General features: G+C 45.8%; 1 protein-coding gene across 3 annotated transcripts; it reads left to right on the top strand.

Moving 5' to 3' along the window:
* The first annotated feature begins 680 nt into the window (after nucleotides 1-680).
* Shaw (Shaker cognate w) lies at nucleotides 681-17,175 on the top strand. Of its 3 annotated transcripts, none has more exons than XM_065476041.1 (8): nucleotides 681-1,079; nucleotides 7,918-8,277; nucleotides 9,028-9,145; nucleotides 9,230-9,424; nucleotides 9,755-10,294; nucleotides 11,060-11,269; nucleotides 12,927-13,239; nucleotides 13,994-17,175. In XM_065476041.1, the coding sequence occupies exons 2-8, from the start codon at nucleotides 8,069-8,071 to the stop codon at nucleotides 14,176-14,178; spliced, it is 1,770 nt and encodes a 589-aa protein (XP_065332113.1). In that variant the 5' UTR covers nucleotides 681-1,079; nucleotides 7,918-8,068; the 3' UTR covers nucleotides 14,179-17,175. The 3 variants fall into 3 exon arrangements, with proteins under 3 accessions (XP_065332113.1, XP_065332114.1, XP_065332116.1); XM_065476042.1 differs by lacking the exon at nucleotides 681-1,079 and adding an exon at nucleotides 1,140-1,158; XM_065476044.1 differs by lacking the exon at nucleotides 681-1,079 and adding an exon at nucleotides 7,679-7,697.
* Nucleotides 17,176-17,289: the final 114 nt, after the last annotated feature.

Raw genomic sequence — 17,289 nt, 5'->3', positions numbered from 1 at the left:
TACCACAACCCAAGATAGACCGTGTTGAAACGTAGTAAACATAAGTGAGGTACTCTGAATTCTAACACTAACGTTTCAGCTCCTCTCAAAATATTTTTCACATAGTTGATAGACATTGGCGAGAAATGATAGAAGCGTCTGTTTATTCAAGGCCAAATTTTTTTAAAGCAATCAAAGCTCTCGGCTCTCATAAAGAAGCACGGACGTCACGCTCTCTGTGTCTACTTCAAAGTTTCATGTAAAGTAAACAGCAGCAGAGAGGATTCAGAGGGCGGCGGCTGCGGCCAAAAGAATTTTTCCCGCGTGATTTGCGGCATGTTTGCACTTTAAAGTTTCTTTTTCAATTTCAAACACTAACGGCTGCGCTCAATAAAGAGAGTGGAAGAAAGATCGCGTCCAGAAATATCCTGGTGGCACCAGAGGGAAAGAGAGAAGAGCAAACACACACGCGCGCCCGAGAATGCAAGCGCCGGTTTTGGGGAGACTGCTGTGTGTTGGTGGGCCACGCGCAACAATGGCAATGAAAGAGTGAGAAGGGTTGTCAGCGGCGGCGGCAGCGGGGCGGGAGGGCTTGACGTCAGCGGCCAGCAGCGCCAGTCTCCATGGCTACCCGCGGCGAAACGCACCAAAGGCTGGGAATCCGGAACGGGCGCCTGCGCCTCCTCGCCTCCCGACGCCACCGGGCCCGATTCCGCGCGCCATCGATCCGCAGGTCGGCGACCCTGCGCTCAGGGTGCGAACCGGGGGCCGCCGACCCTCGCACGCAGCAACAGGACGGCGGCTGAGAGGCCCGGGCCCCGTCCGGCCGACCCGGCGCTGCCGGCAGCGCCGCGGGAGGGCCGAGAAGGAGCGGCGATCATCGCGGTATCGATATATCGAGGCGGCCGAAGGCGCGAGTCGTGCAGCACGGGCCATCATGGACGAAGAATCGGAGTGCTGGTGAGCGAGGCGAGCAGCAAATCCGACCGAACGAGTTAGTGGGTCCGCAGGTAGCGAGAGACGGAGGGCGTCGGACTGGAGTGCTAGCGTCCATTGGAGCTTGTCACTCGGAGGAGACTGCAGCGAGGATGCGGCGGCCGGTGAGTGCTGCCCCCGAGGCCCCCGGAGCCCCGGGCGACCTGTTGGGGCTGCGACCAGTCGATCCAAGTGCGCGCGCGAGTGAGTGGATGAGGGCTCTCGAAGTGTGTGCTCGAGTGTGCCGAACGAGAGCACCTCTCGTCAGCTCTCGTTTTGTTAGCGATGTGTTTTCTTCGAGGGCGTGTGGCGGTGGCGGCGGCGGCGGCAGCGGCGGCGGCGGAAGGCAGTTAGCCCGTTTCGGCCCAACACAAGGCGGAGTGCCGCAGGGTGCTCACTCGTTGGCTCGGTCCGCCGCCACTCGACGCCGAGGGCCCTTCGACAATCGATCCCGCGGCGCGCCTCGCGATCGCAAACTCGCCAGCCCGCCGCCAACCCGCCCGCTCTCCGTCCGCACATTTTTGCGAATTTCCTCCTTAGGGTCTCGCGTTCGCCGACGCATTCCAGGTTGGAAAGGCAGGCATTGGAAGCGTCGAGAGAGCGGAGGAAATTGCAAACACTCCTTGAATAGCTACGCACGCCTCAGAGCGTCGGTCTCATTGTAAAGTTGCTCTCGAGTGTTTGTTTCGAGGAAAACGAGAAAAGTAGAGCAGTGCCTAAGTGCAGTCCTGCTACGAGCTGATTGTTTTTCCCGGCTCAAAGGTGATTGAACGCCACATGTCGAGCGCAGTTTAACTCGTGTCTCGACCGCTGTTTGAATTAACAATGTGGCTTTTTCTTAGTTAGTTGAACTGATTTGCAATTCAACCGTTATCAAAATAAATATTTCATTTCCACTCTAAATGGCCCATTAGCAGCTTTCCTCGAGCGACAGAATTATTTATTCCCCGAAAATACAATTTTCTGGTTGTATATGCTGAGTCAGACTTTTGGGAATTTTGTTGCGTTCGAGTCCCCAGGTGGCCACATTAAAAAATAATCGAGCTCTCTCTCTCTCTCTCTCTCTCTCTCTCTCTGGCCCATCATTCGGCCATTAGGCTGCCGGAGAGTGATTTATTCTTTTGGGAGCTGGCTGCAAAATGCTGCACAAGTTCGATTCCTCTACCGCCCCGTCTCGGCCTCGCGCCCAAGTTGTACTTTTCGCGCAAAAACACTGCTTCTTTTCCGGCAGCGGCTCGGGGAAAGTATCGACCTTGTTTTGCCACGCCGCACGAGCGATTCAACCTGGCCAGAATGATGAAACGATACATTTGTTGCGGAAAAATAAGACGATTCGATCCGCCCGAGTGAGTGTATTATGCAAACGCCGCAAAGAGAATTGGCCGCGCCTCTCGTGTGAATTCTACCGTATTTTTAGAAAGCCGATTTACGGACGCAACTCTTTCTCTTTTTGCACAGGGATTGAGCGATGTGCGCCGCCCTCCAATTATACATGCTCGCGGCCGGCGATTGATTCGGTCGCGCAACAAATTGAAATCGACTGGCGCAGTGCAATATGCCTCTCGGGCCACCTGAGTGAGAGCGCGCGCGAGACAATCTGTGCAAACAGCCCTCTTTTATCACACAAGAGACGGGAAGCGCGTGTTGGCTCACGACGCCTGCGAAACGGAAAGTATGCAACCCGCCGGACGTTGCGGACGGACTGATTGCCTACGGAGCGAAAACAAGCTGGCCGGCGTATCGATTTCACTTCAGGGAGCGTCCAAACGACTGGGCCCGCGTACCCACTTGGGAGGAAAAAAAACTACTGCTTTCCATTTTTTTTTGACACAGAAAGGGGCGGGGCGGCCTTCCCTTCTTTGCATTAATTTAATTCGAGTGTTGAGACGAGATTGAACGAGTGCGGGGGCGAGCGGAGTGTGAATGACTCTTTCTTGCTCTGTCCGCTCCTTTGATCGATTTTCAGGCGATTCGCGTAAACACGCGCGCAGGGCTTTCGCTTGCAAAGAACAAGGAGCTAATTGATTAGGCAGCCAGCCCCCAGCAGCCGGTCGCTCTCTTGAGCAGCATCAGCGGCACGAGACAAACGACCGCTCATTAAGTATCTCTCAAAACACGCACGTGTGTGCGCTGCTCATCTTGTTTATTTTTTATGTGCCGCAATTCTGATGAAATATGGGGAATTATATGGCCTACACGAGCCAACAGATTTACTTTTATTCGGACCGTCTAACTCGATATCGTGCTGGAAAGTTTCGGAAGAACGGGGAGACGGCGTTCATGCGTGTTTTCGAGACAATTTGCTCAGAAACGTTCCGACGGTCGCTTTCGTTTAATTAGATTCAATATAAAACTCCCAAAATTAATATACAAAAAGTTGAATTTCCCTTGGGCCTTGTCATGCTCTGTACAGTAAAATTTAAAGGTTAAAAGTTAATCTGTTGTTGCACTGCACAAATTAATTTTTACCATTTTTCCCTTCATAATGTTAGGTCGGAAGTTTTTTCCACAATTCTGTGTCCAAAGCAAGTCAGAGAACGATTTGACGCGCGCGTTTTCCCTCTGTGTTCTAGTTTATTGCGCTGACAAAGAGCACTTGACTGACACAGCGCGCGCGTGTTTTGACGTGGATTTTCCAGCTTCTCTCTCTCTCTCTCTCTCTCTCTTACACACTTTTTTCATCGCACACATACACTCGTGTGCGTTATTGATTCTCGGCGTGCGGCCAGTGTGTGTGTGTGTGTGTACATACACACACAAACGTGGCTCCACGCGCACAGCTTGTGTTATCGACGCAGGAAATCGCTTTTTCCGCGCGCGCTGCACCCGCCGCACTCTTAAAAGTACATACTCCCGAGGGACGCGTGCTTTGCGGTTAAAAAAGTGCATTCGGTGTGATTCAAACGAGAAATCTCTGCCTGAAAAGTGCGGCTCGGGCAGGCTGGCCAACTGCCAGAAAGTAGTGCCATCAGGAGGTTTGAAGCTGGCGGAAAGGGTAAACACCCGTTTATTTTATTTGGCAAAAGTCGGTGTTTGCTACAAGTTTCTCGAGATCGTAAAAACTTGCTCACTTTTCTAAATAACAAACTTCTGAATGCAAGGAGACGTCAGGAACGGTGTTTTACTTTTTTTGAACAGTAAATAGCCCAAATGCAGTAAACATAGGCTATAAACTTTTTTAACGCAACAAACGCGGCGTTTTTAAAACTAATAAACAAAAAATAATTTTTCTCGAGGTAAAACTGTGTCTAGAGTTTTTTTTAATAAAGTCAATTTTGCGGATCGGATTTTGTGCAAACATAGACATTTTTGTGGAGACCTGTTTCCTCACACAAAATAAATAAAGCAATACCTTTAAAAACATTCTTTATAGATGGTTCTTAATTTTATTTATATCCTTTGGACAATTTTTGGCTCAAAAGTAGTTGCGGATTTGGTTTCTGAATTTAAATAAAGGCCTTAAAAAGCCAAGAGCAGCAATTTCCAGACCAGAAACCAGATCAAAGTAAAGTTCGGCGCGTTCCCCCGGCGACTGGAACAGAAATTTTGTTATTGTGGCCATTTGGCCCTGTTCAAAGTGGCACTGGCGGCTGCGGTGCATTTGCGCCTTTGAGCCTAGCCGCACGTCACCCACATGCAAAGAGAGAAGAAAGAAAGAATGGCCCGCGGGAGGGCCGTTTAGTGGGGTCAGGGCGGCCGTCCGGGTCACAGGGCACGTTGTCTGTGCGCCGCTAGCTCTCTCATTGCGCCTACCGACTGCAACACGCCGATAATCAGAGAGAAAGAGAGAGAGAGAGAGAACGGCGGCGGCGGCGGCAGCGTGTGTTTTGATAGCGGCGGGGCGGAGGGCGCTGGTGCTTTTGTCAAAGTCTGTACCGCCGGCAGCCAGCGAGCACCACTCGATCGTTATGCTCCCTCTCCGCCGCTGCCGCGACCGACTCGCCCGCCCGCCGACCGACCGACCGACACACCGACCCACAGCGAGACGCGTGCTCCCTCCGCGCCACGCCACGCCACGCCAACAGCCCCTACGCACGCTCGCAATTGTGCAACAATACCCATCATCCCCCGGCGCTGCCCTGAAAAACTGCACCCGTCAAAATTAGAACTCGTGCGCTGCTAGCCACGTTTCAAAATCTGACATTTTACGCCCACCGAACATGAAACGACTACCAATTTGTCTGCTTCCAGAGGGCTCTATTACCAGTTTTCAGTTCAAATATAACTAAAAGGAAAAAATAGGGCATACGATATTAAAATTTTAAAAATGTCACCATCACAATGCACAGAATCCAAAATTGAATATCGTCTTGAATGATTTTTTAAGTTAAAAAGGGATAGAAAAAATCTTTGGTTGAACAGGAGAATAAAATTATTTGCTATGTTCTTTTGTTATTGGTCAGTGGTTACGATGAAGATTCGGGAACAGTTTATTGTACTGGTTGATTTTAACTGTTATTAAAAATAATTTACGACTAAACAACAATTGACGACAATATTCATCAGCTGAAAATCACTGAAAATGAGATATAAAATGAGAATAAAAAATTGTTGATATTTAAAAAAAAATGCTCATTTATTTTAAGTATTGTACACCAGTTCCTCATAAATCCCGTCAACATTAATTAAGAACAATGACCTATTTTACTTATGGTGAAATTTTTGTGCGTATATTTGTAAATTTACCAAAAAATAATTTTATGACGCAAATAAAAAACGTGTAAATGAATTTTCCACGTTTTTCGTCAGACTCTCTATGAAATTAATTATTGCCAAGGTTCAATGGAGAATTTTTCTCTCGATTGGCAATCATTTTTTTCTGCGAATTCAATCAGATGTGATCATAACCATGGTGTAATTGAAGCGCTCACTCTTCCATTAATAATTGACCCAAGTCCAGAATAGAAACGCATATATTGGAATTATTACTGCTCTTTGATATTTCCGATGTTCAATTTATAATTCCGTTCGTAAAAAATGTGGTGAGTGCGCCTTTTCTCTGCCCGCACCCTCGTCCCCAAAAACACTTCCGTTTCTGCCGCGCTCACCTCGGAAACATGACTAAGCTTTTAATCGCATTTTTGCGTCGCACAATTATGTCCACCTCTCCACTTAACAAAAACGGCACTTTTCTCGCGGAAAAAAATGAGCTCTCTTCGGCTGCAAAATGGCAAGAGCTGTGCCATCTGCGGCATTTAGACACATTTTCGGGTATTTGGACGTTTCTCGAGACACGTGTTATGAGAACAGAGACATGCTCTTGCCGCTGTGTGAAATTACTTTCATCTCGTCTTCTTTTAATTTGACCGCATTGTCACTTTTGCTCTTGGAGAAATAATTTGAGTCGACTCGCGATTGGCTCTTGACACACTTTCCTCGTCTTATTTCCATCTTGCGCTCCATTGCATTGCATTACACCGCTTGCTGCGGCAAGATAAAGTTGTTCAAGTCCGAAATAATTTTGCAACGCCCTCCGGTCGGTAGTTGTGCAAAATTGCACGAGTTTTGCAAACCAGAAATCCGCGGCCGGATGACACGGATATTGAATTGCGGTCGGCACTCTCCGGAGCAGTGTGCGACCAGAGATTTCCAATTACCTCGCTGAATAGAGGGAGCGGAAAATTGATTCCTTGATCCCTCCGCAAGGCTGGAAAAGAGTTACAAAACGGGTCGGACTTTGCAGCGAGCGAACACAAAAGGGGAAAATAATAATCGTAATAATTCATGGGGAGGGCGCCATCAGACGATATATATATATATATAATGTGCATACAGAGACGCACCCAGCAGTCAACAAAATCGCGGCGGCCATGATCTCAAAAGCGGCGCTCAGGTCAATCAATCAATCAATCCTTTCTACATGTCGGAACTAAACACAGAGCGCCGACTGAGACTTTCAACTCAGCAAACACACATTATGCCGGAGAGCAGGGACATCAATAAAATGCTATACGATTACACGTGACACGGCCGCAAAATCATAGAACGATCATTTCGATCTGCCGTGTGGTGAATGGGAACCAGTTTGATTGATATATTACTCTACTGCTACATCAACTGGTTAAAACGTACGCCGTGCACTTGGAAATAAATCATATAAATGGATCGCTGTTAATTACACTTCTCAATCAGGAAGTATAAATCAAGCAAGACCCCCAGAAATTCCACTCACATAAAAAGATTTAGACTTTTTTCAAGGGAGTTGTAATAAATCAATTTGGGAGAGGAGGGGGAGGAGGAAAAGCACCCCTAAACCCTTCAGTTGGTGGTCAGGGGAGGTCAAGACGAGTTAACGGTGTGTAGTTTGCACAACTCTGATGGTTAGAACCCGACATTTGGAGTTGACAATATTTGGAAAACATACGAAAAAGTCGAAAAAATCGTCTTTTCGAGTTGAAATTTCTCGGAAACAAAATAAAACACCACTATGAAGTTTTCAAATATGTCATCTGATTTAAAATCCTGAACCCTTTTCCGAAATTTAAATTAGAAACTGCATAATAGATATTTTTCCTCCTTTCTGTGACGTTTCGTCTTTTATAGATAATTTTCGGGAAAACTATCTGACGCGTAAGTGTTCTCTTTTGAGCGGATGTGAACACTTAATCTTGTTTTGTCATTTGGTTAGTACATCGCGTAACAAGCTGACGAGAGGATCGAATTAAAGGGCAGATTACCTACCCAATCGATGGCTTCAGTCAAGAATAAAAAATACCTCTATGTCTGGAGATTCGGATGCTCGCGTGAGTGGCGTGGTTCTTCAGATGATCTAATTGCGCAAAAGCAGTATTTAAGCCAAGAAATTTCGGCCTTTATTTCTTTCTTCTGAATTAGGACACGTGCAAATGGGAAACATTTCGGCAAATTCGGCTCTCTGTGATTACCCCCCACCCCAAAAAAGTCAATACTATTCTTTGAAACGCTTTTAAATATTTGATGAATGTACTTTATCCCGGATTTCAGGCAAGAAGAGAAGGATGAGGCGTGCAGGACGATGAGGCCTGGTGGCCGCGGGCACGCGCAATGCCGCCGCTGCCGGACCTGACGTGAGCCCTGCTGCTGAATGTGCGTCCTGAGAGCAGCGAGCAGCACGCACCCCTGAGCTTTCGCCACCATGAACCTGCTGAATATGGACGCGGAGAACCGCGTGGTACTGAACGTGGGTGGCATCCGCCACGAGACGTACAAGGCCACCCTCAAGAAGATCCCGGCCACCCGGTTGTCCAGGCTGACCGAGGCGCTGGCCAATTATGACCCCATCCTCAACGAGTACTTCTTCGATAGACACCCTGGCGTCTTCGGCCAGGTGCTCAACTACTACAGGTTCGCCTCGTTATCTTTTTCACGCTTTCGTTCGTTCAAGGTTGATGATTTCGCCCGCTGCCTTTAATAAAACGTTTCCCTTTTCACTTTAATTATAAAGTCAATATTTGCGACGGCATTATACGCATTAGGTTGGATCGATACGCTGCAAGAAGCAAAATCGTTTTCTGATGACCTCCCTCCCCTCCCCCATAAAAAATTACTGCGCATCCACATTTGTAAACACTGCACGTGCTTGTCAACGCAGTCGCAATCTATTCAATCTGCCCACAATATTTTAACCTGCCAAGTGATGTCGAGATTCGTCCGACAAACTCGTCCAAAATTTAATTCTTGTATGTTGATCCTGACAAATGGCTCAAAAGTCGCCATTTTTTTACGAAATTATGAAAATGCTCTATAAATCAGGATAATTTATTTAGTTATATATGAAAATCTGCACAAGAGTGCCTATTAATAACTTTGTGCGCTAAAATATAGGAAAACCAAGCTGGGTCTTTAACGCGTGTAATTACCATCAGAGCCGAAAATAACCGAGATCACACGGGCCTTTATGAAAGGCTTTACGGCCTCGATACTGGCTCGTTCTCTCCACTTTTTACCGGGTCCTTAACAAGCTGCTCCTTTTGCCATTGTCTGGCAGCACCGAAAAATTAATAACCTTGTCTGCCTCTGCGTGTCTATAAAGTCACCGTGCACGAGAAGAAAAGAGGATAAAAGCGTGAATGTGTGGTTTTTGTTGGCACACAGAACCGGCAAGCTGCACTACCCTACAGACGTGTGCGGCCCTCTCTTCGAGGAGGAGCTCGAGTTCTGGGGCCTCGACGCCAACCAGGTGGAGCCCTGCTGCTGGATGACCTACACCCAGGTGACCTCGAAAACTCCAAATAATAATATTAAAATTAGTCAGTTTGACGAAATGAGTATGATTGAATGGTGTTTTTTGTGGCAGCATCGAGACACGCAAGAGACGCTGGCGGTGCTGGACCGACTCGACCTCGACACAGACAAACCCAGTGAGGAGGAGATGGCGCGAAAGTTTGGTTTCGAAGAGGACTACTTCCGCGGGAACCTTTCCTGGTGGCAACGCATGAAGCCCAATATTTGGTCCCTCTTCGACGAGCCTTATTCTAGCACAGCAGCCAAGGTACAAAAATTATTTATTAACTAAGCAGAGGATAGACATTGTCATAAAAAGGACCATTATTAAAAAAACAATTCCTATAAATAATTTAGTAGGAATTCTTGTGGCAAATTTTATTCTATCTCCTCTCCCTTCATTTTGTAAAGTAGACGGTATGTAAAACATTTTAGGCAAAATCTTTCAGTGGTTAATTTTTAAAATTTCTTGGTTTTTCAGCTGCACCAAAAACAATCAAAGAAATTATCCCGCAGAAATCAATTCCCCCACTTTCAGTTTTAATTATAAATAAATAAAATCTAAGGAAATATTGATTGAACGAAAAAATGTCGACAGATTGTTGGGTTGCTGTCTGTGTTCTTCATCTGCGCGAGCATCATCTCGTTCTGCCTGAAGACGCACCCCGACATGCGGGTGCCTGTGATCCGCAACTTTACTGTGAGCACGTCGTCCAACACGTCGGCGTGGATGCTGGACAAGACGCAGACGAACGCGCACATAGCCTTCTTCTACATCGAGTGCATCTGCAACGCGTGGTTCACCTTCGAGATCGTGATGCGGTTCGTGTCGACGCCGAGCAAGTGCGTGTTCATCAAGTCGAGTGTGAACGTGATCGACTACATCGCCACGCTCAGCTTCTACGTCGACTTGATACTGCAGAAGTTCGCCAGCCACCTGGAGAACGCCGACATCCTCGAGTTCTTCTCCATCATCCGAATTATGAGACTTTTCAAGCTCACGAGACACAGCTCCGGCCTCAAGATCCTGATCCAGACGTTCCGTGCCTCCGCCAAGGAACTCACGCTGCTCGTCTTCTTCCTGGTGCTCGGTATTGTTATCTTCGCCAGCCTCGTCTATTACGCTGAAAGGATCCAGGTCAGACGCCCTTTTTACTCCCTTCTATCTGTTTCCCAGACAAATGCGATCAAAAATCTAAAAACACATTCTCCTGAAAATTTTGCTGTGTATTTTTCTCTCAAAGTCTATGTTGCGTGCCGACGAAAGGTACAGATACGCAAGCTTTTCTTGCCCCTTCTCTCTATCTTATCTTATTCTTCAAACCCTGCCTGAGTTTCCCCTCCTTTTTCTGCCCAGTTTGCATCTTGAATCTCGTGTCAAAAAAGCAAGAACGCGATCAGGCGAATTTGTTTTCGTTAAAAATGTGGATGTAGAGCTCTCCCGACTCTTTTCAAATTATTTTGCACAAGTTCTAGCCCCGAGTGTGAGTCAAAAGTGCTGGCGAGAGAAAATCACAAAAGAAAACAGTGGTGTTTTCCGTGTTTTCCTTTCTGATTTTCTAACAACGCCTTCGGGCCACTCCTTAGACTCACCCTCGGGCGGATTGCATTTTCTTTCACTCTTACAACTCGCTTCTCTAACTCCTGTAAACAATTTGCATTTTGCTGGGAATGAAATTGTGGCGTCACATAGTGCCACCACACACATATATTTATTTTTTTCTCCATTTTGGTAGAGCCAAAAGAGAGGCATTGTTCCTTTAATTTTGACTTTATATGAAAGAAAAAAATGTGTGTGGCGAGAGTGTGTGTGTGCAAAAAGCGAGAGGACGCGCGATGAAGTATTAAGGCATGCCCGGCCGGCGTACTAAAGAGATTGTCCGCTTTGCTCTTCGATTTACAGGCGAATCCACATAACGACTTCAACAGCATACCGCTGGGTCTGTGGTGGGCCCTGGTCACCATGACCACCGTTGGCTACGGAGACATGGTGCCGAAAACCTACGTCGGCATGTTTGTGGGGGCGCTGTGCGCCCTCGCCGGTGTGCTCACCATCGCCCTTCCCGTGCCTGTTATCGTCAGCAATTTCGCCATGTATTACTCACACACCCAAGTACGTATGCCGCACTCGCGCGCTTTGTTAATATTAATAATCTCTCGTCTGCTCCTCCTAGAACAAAGGTTGCTTGCACCAGCGAATTTTGGTTAAGCGAAATCTACGCCATTGTAATATTTTGATTAAAACATTGCTGAGCAAATTAGGATTTAAACGAGATATAAAATTACCTACCTATTTTCTGACTAAAAAATGTTCACACATTGAGGTGAATTAAATCACAAAACACTGCAAAACAACGGAGTGGTTAAATTAAAAATTAAAAATCGCAATGTTTGTAGGTAATTTCCAAAGAAGGAACACGATTGATATTTTGGTTGTTTGATTGTTTCTGTCTACATCTCATTACTTATGGCATGAAATGTTTTTCGTGTGTTTCGTCTGCAACCAAGTGAAAACTCATTCTTGGCCTCGCTGTCGAAATATTAGAACATTTTTTCTTCACTCGCACTACGAAGTCCTATAAATTCGTGATAAAGTGCTTAACGGTGGATGAGCTGTGACTAAATTAACCTCGACATATTTGTTGCATAGTAATTATTTTCAGAAAAAGCATTATCACCGCCGCGTTTTAATTGCTTCAATTTTAAAAATGACGCATAAGAACGGGGGCAAATTGATCGCGCGCGTGTTCACAGCCGTTGGCTATTTAAAAAGTTAGTGACTCTGCTTTTGAGCCTGCTGTCATCAGTCGCCACATACAAACAATTAAGGCCCCTCCTGCGAGCACTTAATGCAAATTTCACTGTGAGAGCTAGCGCTCTCTTCTTGCCGCAGAGGAAAAAAACTTTGTCTCTACGTCGTCGTTTAAAGTCGATGGTAATAATTCTCTCAAAGAGAGGGGCTCTAGTGTGTGTGTTGTCTCTTGCTCTCGTTTATTTGTTTACTTTGCCATTTTGCTTGATATCCGTGTGCGCTGGCAGCTCTCAACGCGAAAATAAACTCAATGGTGATCTTTATAAAGCGGCGCGGGAAGTTGCCGGCCGCGCGATTAACAGTCGCAGTCGACTTTTAGTGCGTAACTAACTGGATGAAAGATGGAGAGATAGCGTAACTGCGTGAAACGACCTATTTATGCGTTTTGTAATACACGCACGCACTAATTTGAGCTAAAAATACGAGCAGTCAAATGAGATGGCATTTTACCAAATGTTAATTTTTATTGGTCCGGTTTTCATAAATTTCGCTTTATGGAAATATAAATAGCAGTTAATATGATTCGGTTCACACAGGAAAACTATAAATAATTTTGCACTGCCTGAGTTTTTGGAGAAATTTAAAATTGGAACAAAAAAAGCAAAAAATGTTTTTTTTAATAGGTTTAGAAATTAATCACGTCACTATCATTTTAATTAAAATATTTTTGAGCCTCGCACTTAATCGGAATAACGTTTCCAGCAATTCAGACAAATTAAAACGTTCAAAAATACTTTGAAAAATCCTAAAAAACACAAATTGTGAGCTGTGCTGTCTTGCAAGCATTTCGAGGCCCAAATTCATTTTTGAAATGTGTTTAGCAACCCGCCAAAATCACCGTCGTATTGTATTTTTGCACTCGTGTGTGTTTCATGTTAGTTTGTGTCCAAACAACTGATTTCTTTCCCACGTGAAGCAAGTCCAGATGCTAAGACAAGATTTTGTGTTGTGATTTCAGGCACGCGCCAAACTGCCGAAGAAGCGAAGGCGAGTACTCCCATTCGAACAGCCGAGCAGGGGCCCGCGGTTGCCCGGGGCTCCCTCCATACCGAGCTGCCCCGCCGGGGGCGGCGTGATGGGCGGGGTCCCGGGGACGGGCGGGGGCCGCGGAAGCGGCGTCAGCGGGAACCAGGGTGGCGGAGTCCTGGGGGGCGGGCCAGGCGGGGTCGGGGGCGTCTGCGGGGTCGGCGGTGACAACGCCGTGCCGCTGAACAGGCGGATGAACGCGATTAAGCAAAACCACCCGAAAGAGGCGCTCGGCCACAAAATTGGTAACGACAGCATTATCAACTACATCCCCATGTAAACAGCCAAACTGACATTATTTATTGTGTCTCTTTTGAGCGCGAGCTGAAATAACAGAGAAACAATCAAGACACTCCACTGCTTCTCCCAAAATCTCTTGAACCCTGTCGGAGAGGGAACGTGTTTCACAGTGAGAACTGTCCTATGACTACCCCCCACCCACCCTTTAGAGGCCGTTCCTGGTCCCCCCCCCCCGCGGAGTATGCTGATACCTACTGTCGTTCCCTGAGACCAACTATTCTCTCGTAGCCAGAGCCACCCCCAGAGACTTTGCCGTTCCGCGATTTTTTTTTAGAGAGTAGCAACACTGCAGGAACGGGCAACTCTGATCCGGTCCAGCCTGTTCCTGCACACGTGTGTGTGGCTTTCACGCACCGAAACACAGCCCAAGGCACGCGCACGCACCTACCACCCTGATCACCTGCCCCTGAGATCCACACACTCGCTTCCGCGAGTCATTCGCTTGATTTCTGTTCCTATAGCCAACCACCTATAGTCGATCGACACTCACCCCCTTCACACACACCTCCAAAACCAAAACACACGCGTTCGCTGCTTTCCAATAGAGCCGATTTGCTATTTTAAAACTCACACACACATACGACACACACGTATATACACACTGACACGAAAGTGCTGTCGCGAGAGTGAGAGCTTCTTAGAGTTGAGAAGGGAATGCGAGGGGGCAGAAAAACTAATGAGAGCCGTTTGCCATTCAAGTCGGGGCCGGTACAACGAGTGCTAACGGCGCGCCGCACCTGCACTCCTGCGTCTCCTCGCAGTCCAGCAGCGGGTGCTCTGCGGCGGCGGCGACCACGGCGACACCAGCCAGCGAGCAACAGCAGCAGAAACAGCAGCAGGCCTCCTCAGGGCTGACAAGCGGCCGCCGCTCCGTCGGCTGTTGACGCCACTTGTTGCCAACTCTCTTTCGTGTATATTTTGATTGTGATACCGCCCGCCGCGCGCGCGACAGACCAAAATTATTGATTGGTGCTGCGTGGCCAATAACTGTGTGAGTGGGCCGCGACTTTTCCCGCGTTCAGTGCTACTGACAAAGTGAATAATCGCTTTTCTATGAGATATAAAATTAGTTATGTAAGCCGTACTCTTTCCTTTTCGTTGGCTGCCACCGCACTTGGTCGAGTGTTCCTTTTTCTGTTGTTGTTGTTGTTGTTGTCTGTTAATCTGTCACGGCAGCGGAATCCGATCAATTTTCAATTGTGCACGCGTCCACGCCAGCGGGAAGGCCGGAGCCATTCCGCATCGGGAGCGCTTACTTCCCTGGCGCGCGCGTCTGGACGCCCACGGCAATGACAAATCACACGCAATCGCGACCACGTTCATACAAACTGTAAACACACACGCGGCTGCGCTTACCAATTGGCAATACATACTATTGTTACCATGATGATGATGATGATGATTGTATATTTTCCTCTCTCAGCGACGTTCCCACTCATCCGAGAGTGAAAAGAACTGTGCATAAATATGTTTTCTAAACGCAAACTCGCTTTATACACTCACTCATATTGTACACCGAAGACGAGATAATATTATACAACACACATTACTACGTAGGGATACTCTATTAACTCTGCTAAAAATTCGCGCATCGTCGATTCGTCGAGAGGCAGAATCCGTTTCTGCCTTCCGAAAGTCCCACATTACCGCCCTGCTCTTCTCTCCGCATTAGGCATGCGGTTACAATTCTCATTACGACACATTCACACACACAATACTCTCTCGCGATCGAGAGCCGGTTGTCGGTTTTCAGCTCCAGCCTGCTTCTCTATATACGTCGAACAATTTAGCCACTGTAGACACTCAGAAATTTTCCCCGGGTCGCGTGTTGAAATTGAGCGAAGCCGCGGGAAATCACAGCAGAGGCGAGAGACGCACGCAAAGGGAACAAAGTTTTTACGCACTCGGCATCAACGTGGCGCGCGCGCGATGCAATTTTTTATCTCTCGTACGGAATGACGTGTGGTGTGACTTTGACATTAAACTAAAGTTAGCTGCCATTAAATACTCTGCAAAAAACCCAACTCTTTCCCTCTCATCCGTGTACAGTAGTAAACGTAGCAAAGGAAATGGGTGCATATATTTCACGTATATTCTAAAAGGTTTCTGGGAGACCCTCGCGCAGATCTTCCGCCGTATTTTTGGTCTCCGTGTGGGACGCGATCGAGTTGTTAGATTTCGCAAAACAAAAAACACACACACACAGTTAAACACAATAATAATAAGTACCAAACTCTAATAAGTAACGTATAAATAACGATTTAATGCCATCTCACAGTGCATTCAAACTTTGAGAAGTATGGAGCGAATTCCCGGAGAGAAAAAGCCGCATATCCGAAAAATGAGAGAAAAAAACAGCGCATTTCACTTGAACGCAGGGTTGAAAATAAATATACAGTACACGTAATAATTTAAAATCCGCAGAGGTTTGAGGACGAAAGGGTGCCGGCAACCCAAGCATAAAGTTGTACATATATATTATACCGAACTAAAAAAGACGCGAAATTGTGCTTGTGGAAGGTTTTAATTACACGGAAAACAATCAGGCGATCTCGCAAGCGACCAATTTGTGTTCGTCGGGGTTGTTGCGCAAATTTATCGAATCTGTTTGTTTATTAAAGAAAAAGAATTGCGTCGTCTTTGGGCACAGTAACATTAAAATGCACACTTTTATTTATACTCTGAAATGATTTGAAACATCATTTTTGCGCGCAACAACGTAAACACAGTGCGATTCACAGCACTCTAATTTCACGCGATTATTTATTGACAGCCCTAACGAATGTTACACAACATGGACGTACTTTCTCTACTTTCGGGATTGCTCTCTAATTCATGTGAATTTCAATTATTCAATCGTGCATTTATCGCAGGAGAAACGACGGAGACTCCGTCTAAACGAAAGGAAACTAAAATTGCATTAAATTTGTACGTTTTATACACACAAGAGGATGTGTTATGCTTTAAAAAGAATTATAAGGGCAGTGGAAGATTCTCACGACCATACACACAAGATGAGTGAATGCGGAGATTATATTTTACTTGTTGTGTAAAAAGGACCAAACATTAGAGATTAATCAATTGACGTTAATGACATTTTCCCACTTTTGGACCCAATCGAAAATCCTCATTCGATTTGTATGAATTTTATCCATACCTTATAGAGTTTGCTATGGCATCAGTGAAAAATAATTCAGTCTAAAAAGATGTCAAAGAGATTCCTCAGCTGACGCCACCAAGCGATATAAAATTAATATTTAAGATATTCCAATTGAGTCTCAAAAACTTCTCTGAAATTTCCTATCCAATAAATTATGATTACTCGAAATTAAAAACCTAAAAATGCGAGCACGTGCAGACGAATGAATCAACTGAGTGCATTTTATCGACATCGAGATTTAAAAACAAAAAATAATATCATAAAGGTTGCTACACAATTGATATATTGTTTGATCGAGGGCGAAGAAATTGAGCAAGACACACGGTTACAATTTAGTGGAAAAATCTCTCGTCCGTGATTCGCTCTCTCTCACTCACTCTATCTTCATAATTATACACACGATTCCCTAAAAACTACTTTCTGAACGCATCATTATATATTCTTGCATATATACATTTGCGCTACCAAAATGAAAAGAAAAACGAAGGAAAAGAAGTTTTAAGATAAAAATAATGCATACACCGTATTATACAATATATGCATATTATAATAAAATCTTGTCTGATAATTCTCACGAAAGTCTCTCACGAATATATAAATCAATATATATCAAGTAATGTGTACATAATTTGGGTGTTAGAAAATATGTAATTTTGCTACTACTTGAATCCATCATCACCGAAGCTGTGTAACGATTACAAAAATAAAACATGTTACATTAGCACTTTTTTTCCTTCCCTTCCAATGAAATCCTTGTATAGAATTGATATAAACCATTGCAGTTAATTGAGCTTAACAACTAGCCTTCTTATCTCCGCATGACGCGTGCAACATT

The sequence above is a fragment of the Cloeon dipterum genome, chromosome 1 (genome assembly GCF_949628265.1).
Source record: "Cloeon dipterum chromosome 1, ieCloDipt1.1, whole genome shotgun sequence".
NCBI classification, from domain to species: Eukaryota; Metazoa; Arthropoda; class Insecta; order Ephemeroptera; family Baetidae; genus Cloeon; species Cloeon dipterum.
Note: the sequence above shows the minus strand (reverse complement) of the source record. Positions and strands in the feature narration are given on the sequence as shown.

Coding starts and splice junctions, on each gene's coding strand:
- Shaw (XM_065476041.1), top strand. CDS start 8,069: ATGAACCTGCTGAATATGGACGCGGAGAACCGCGTGGTACTGAACGTG. Junction 9,425..9,754: donor ATTCTAGCACAGCAGCCAAG/GTACAAAAATTA, acceptor AAATGTCGACAG/ATTGTTGGGTTGCTGTCTGT. Junction 13,240..13,993: donor GGCGCTCGGCCACAAAATTG/GTAACGACAGCA, acceptor TTGCCATTCAAG/TCGGGGCCGGTACAACGAGT.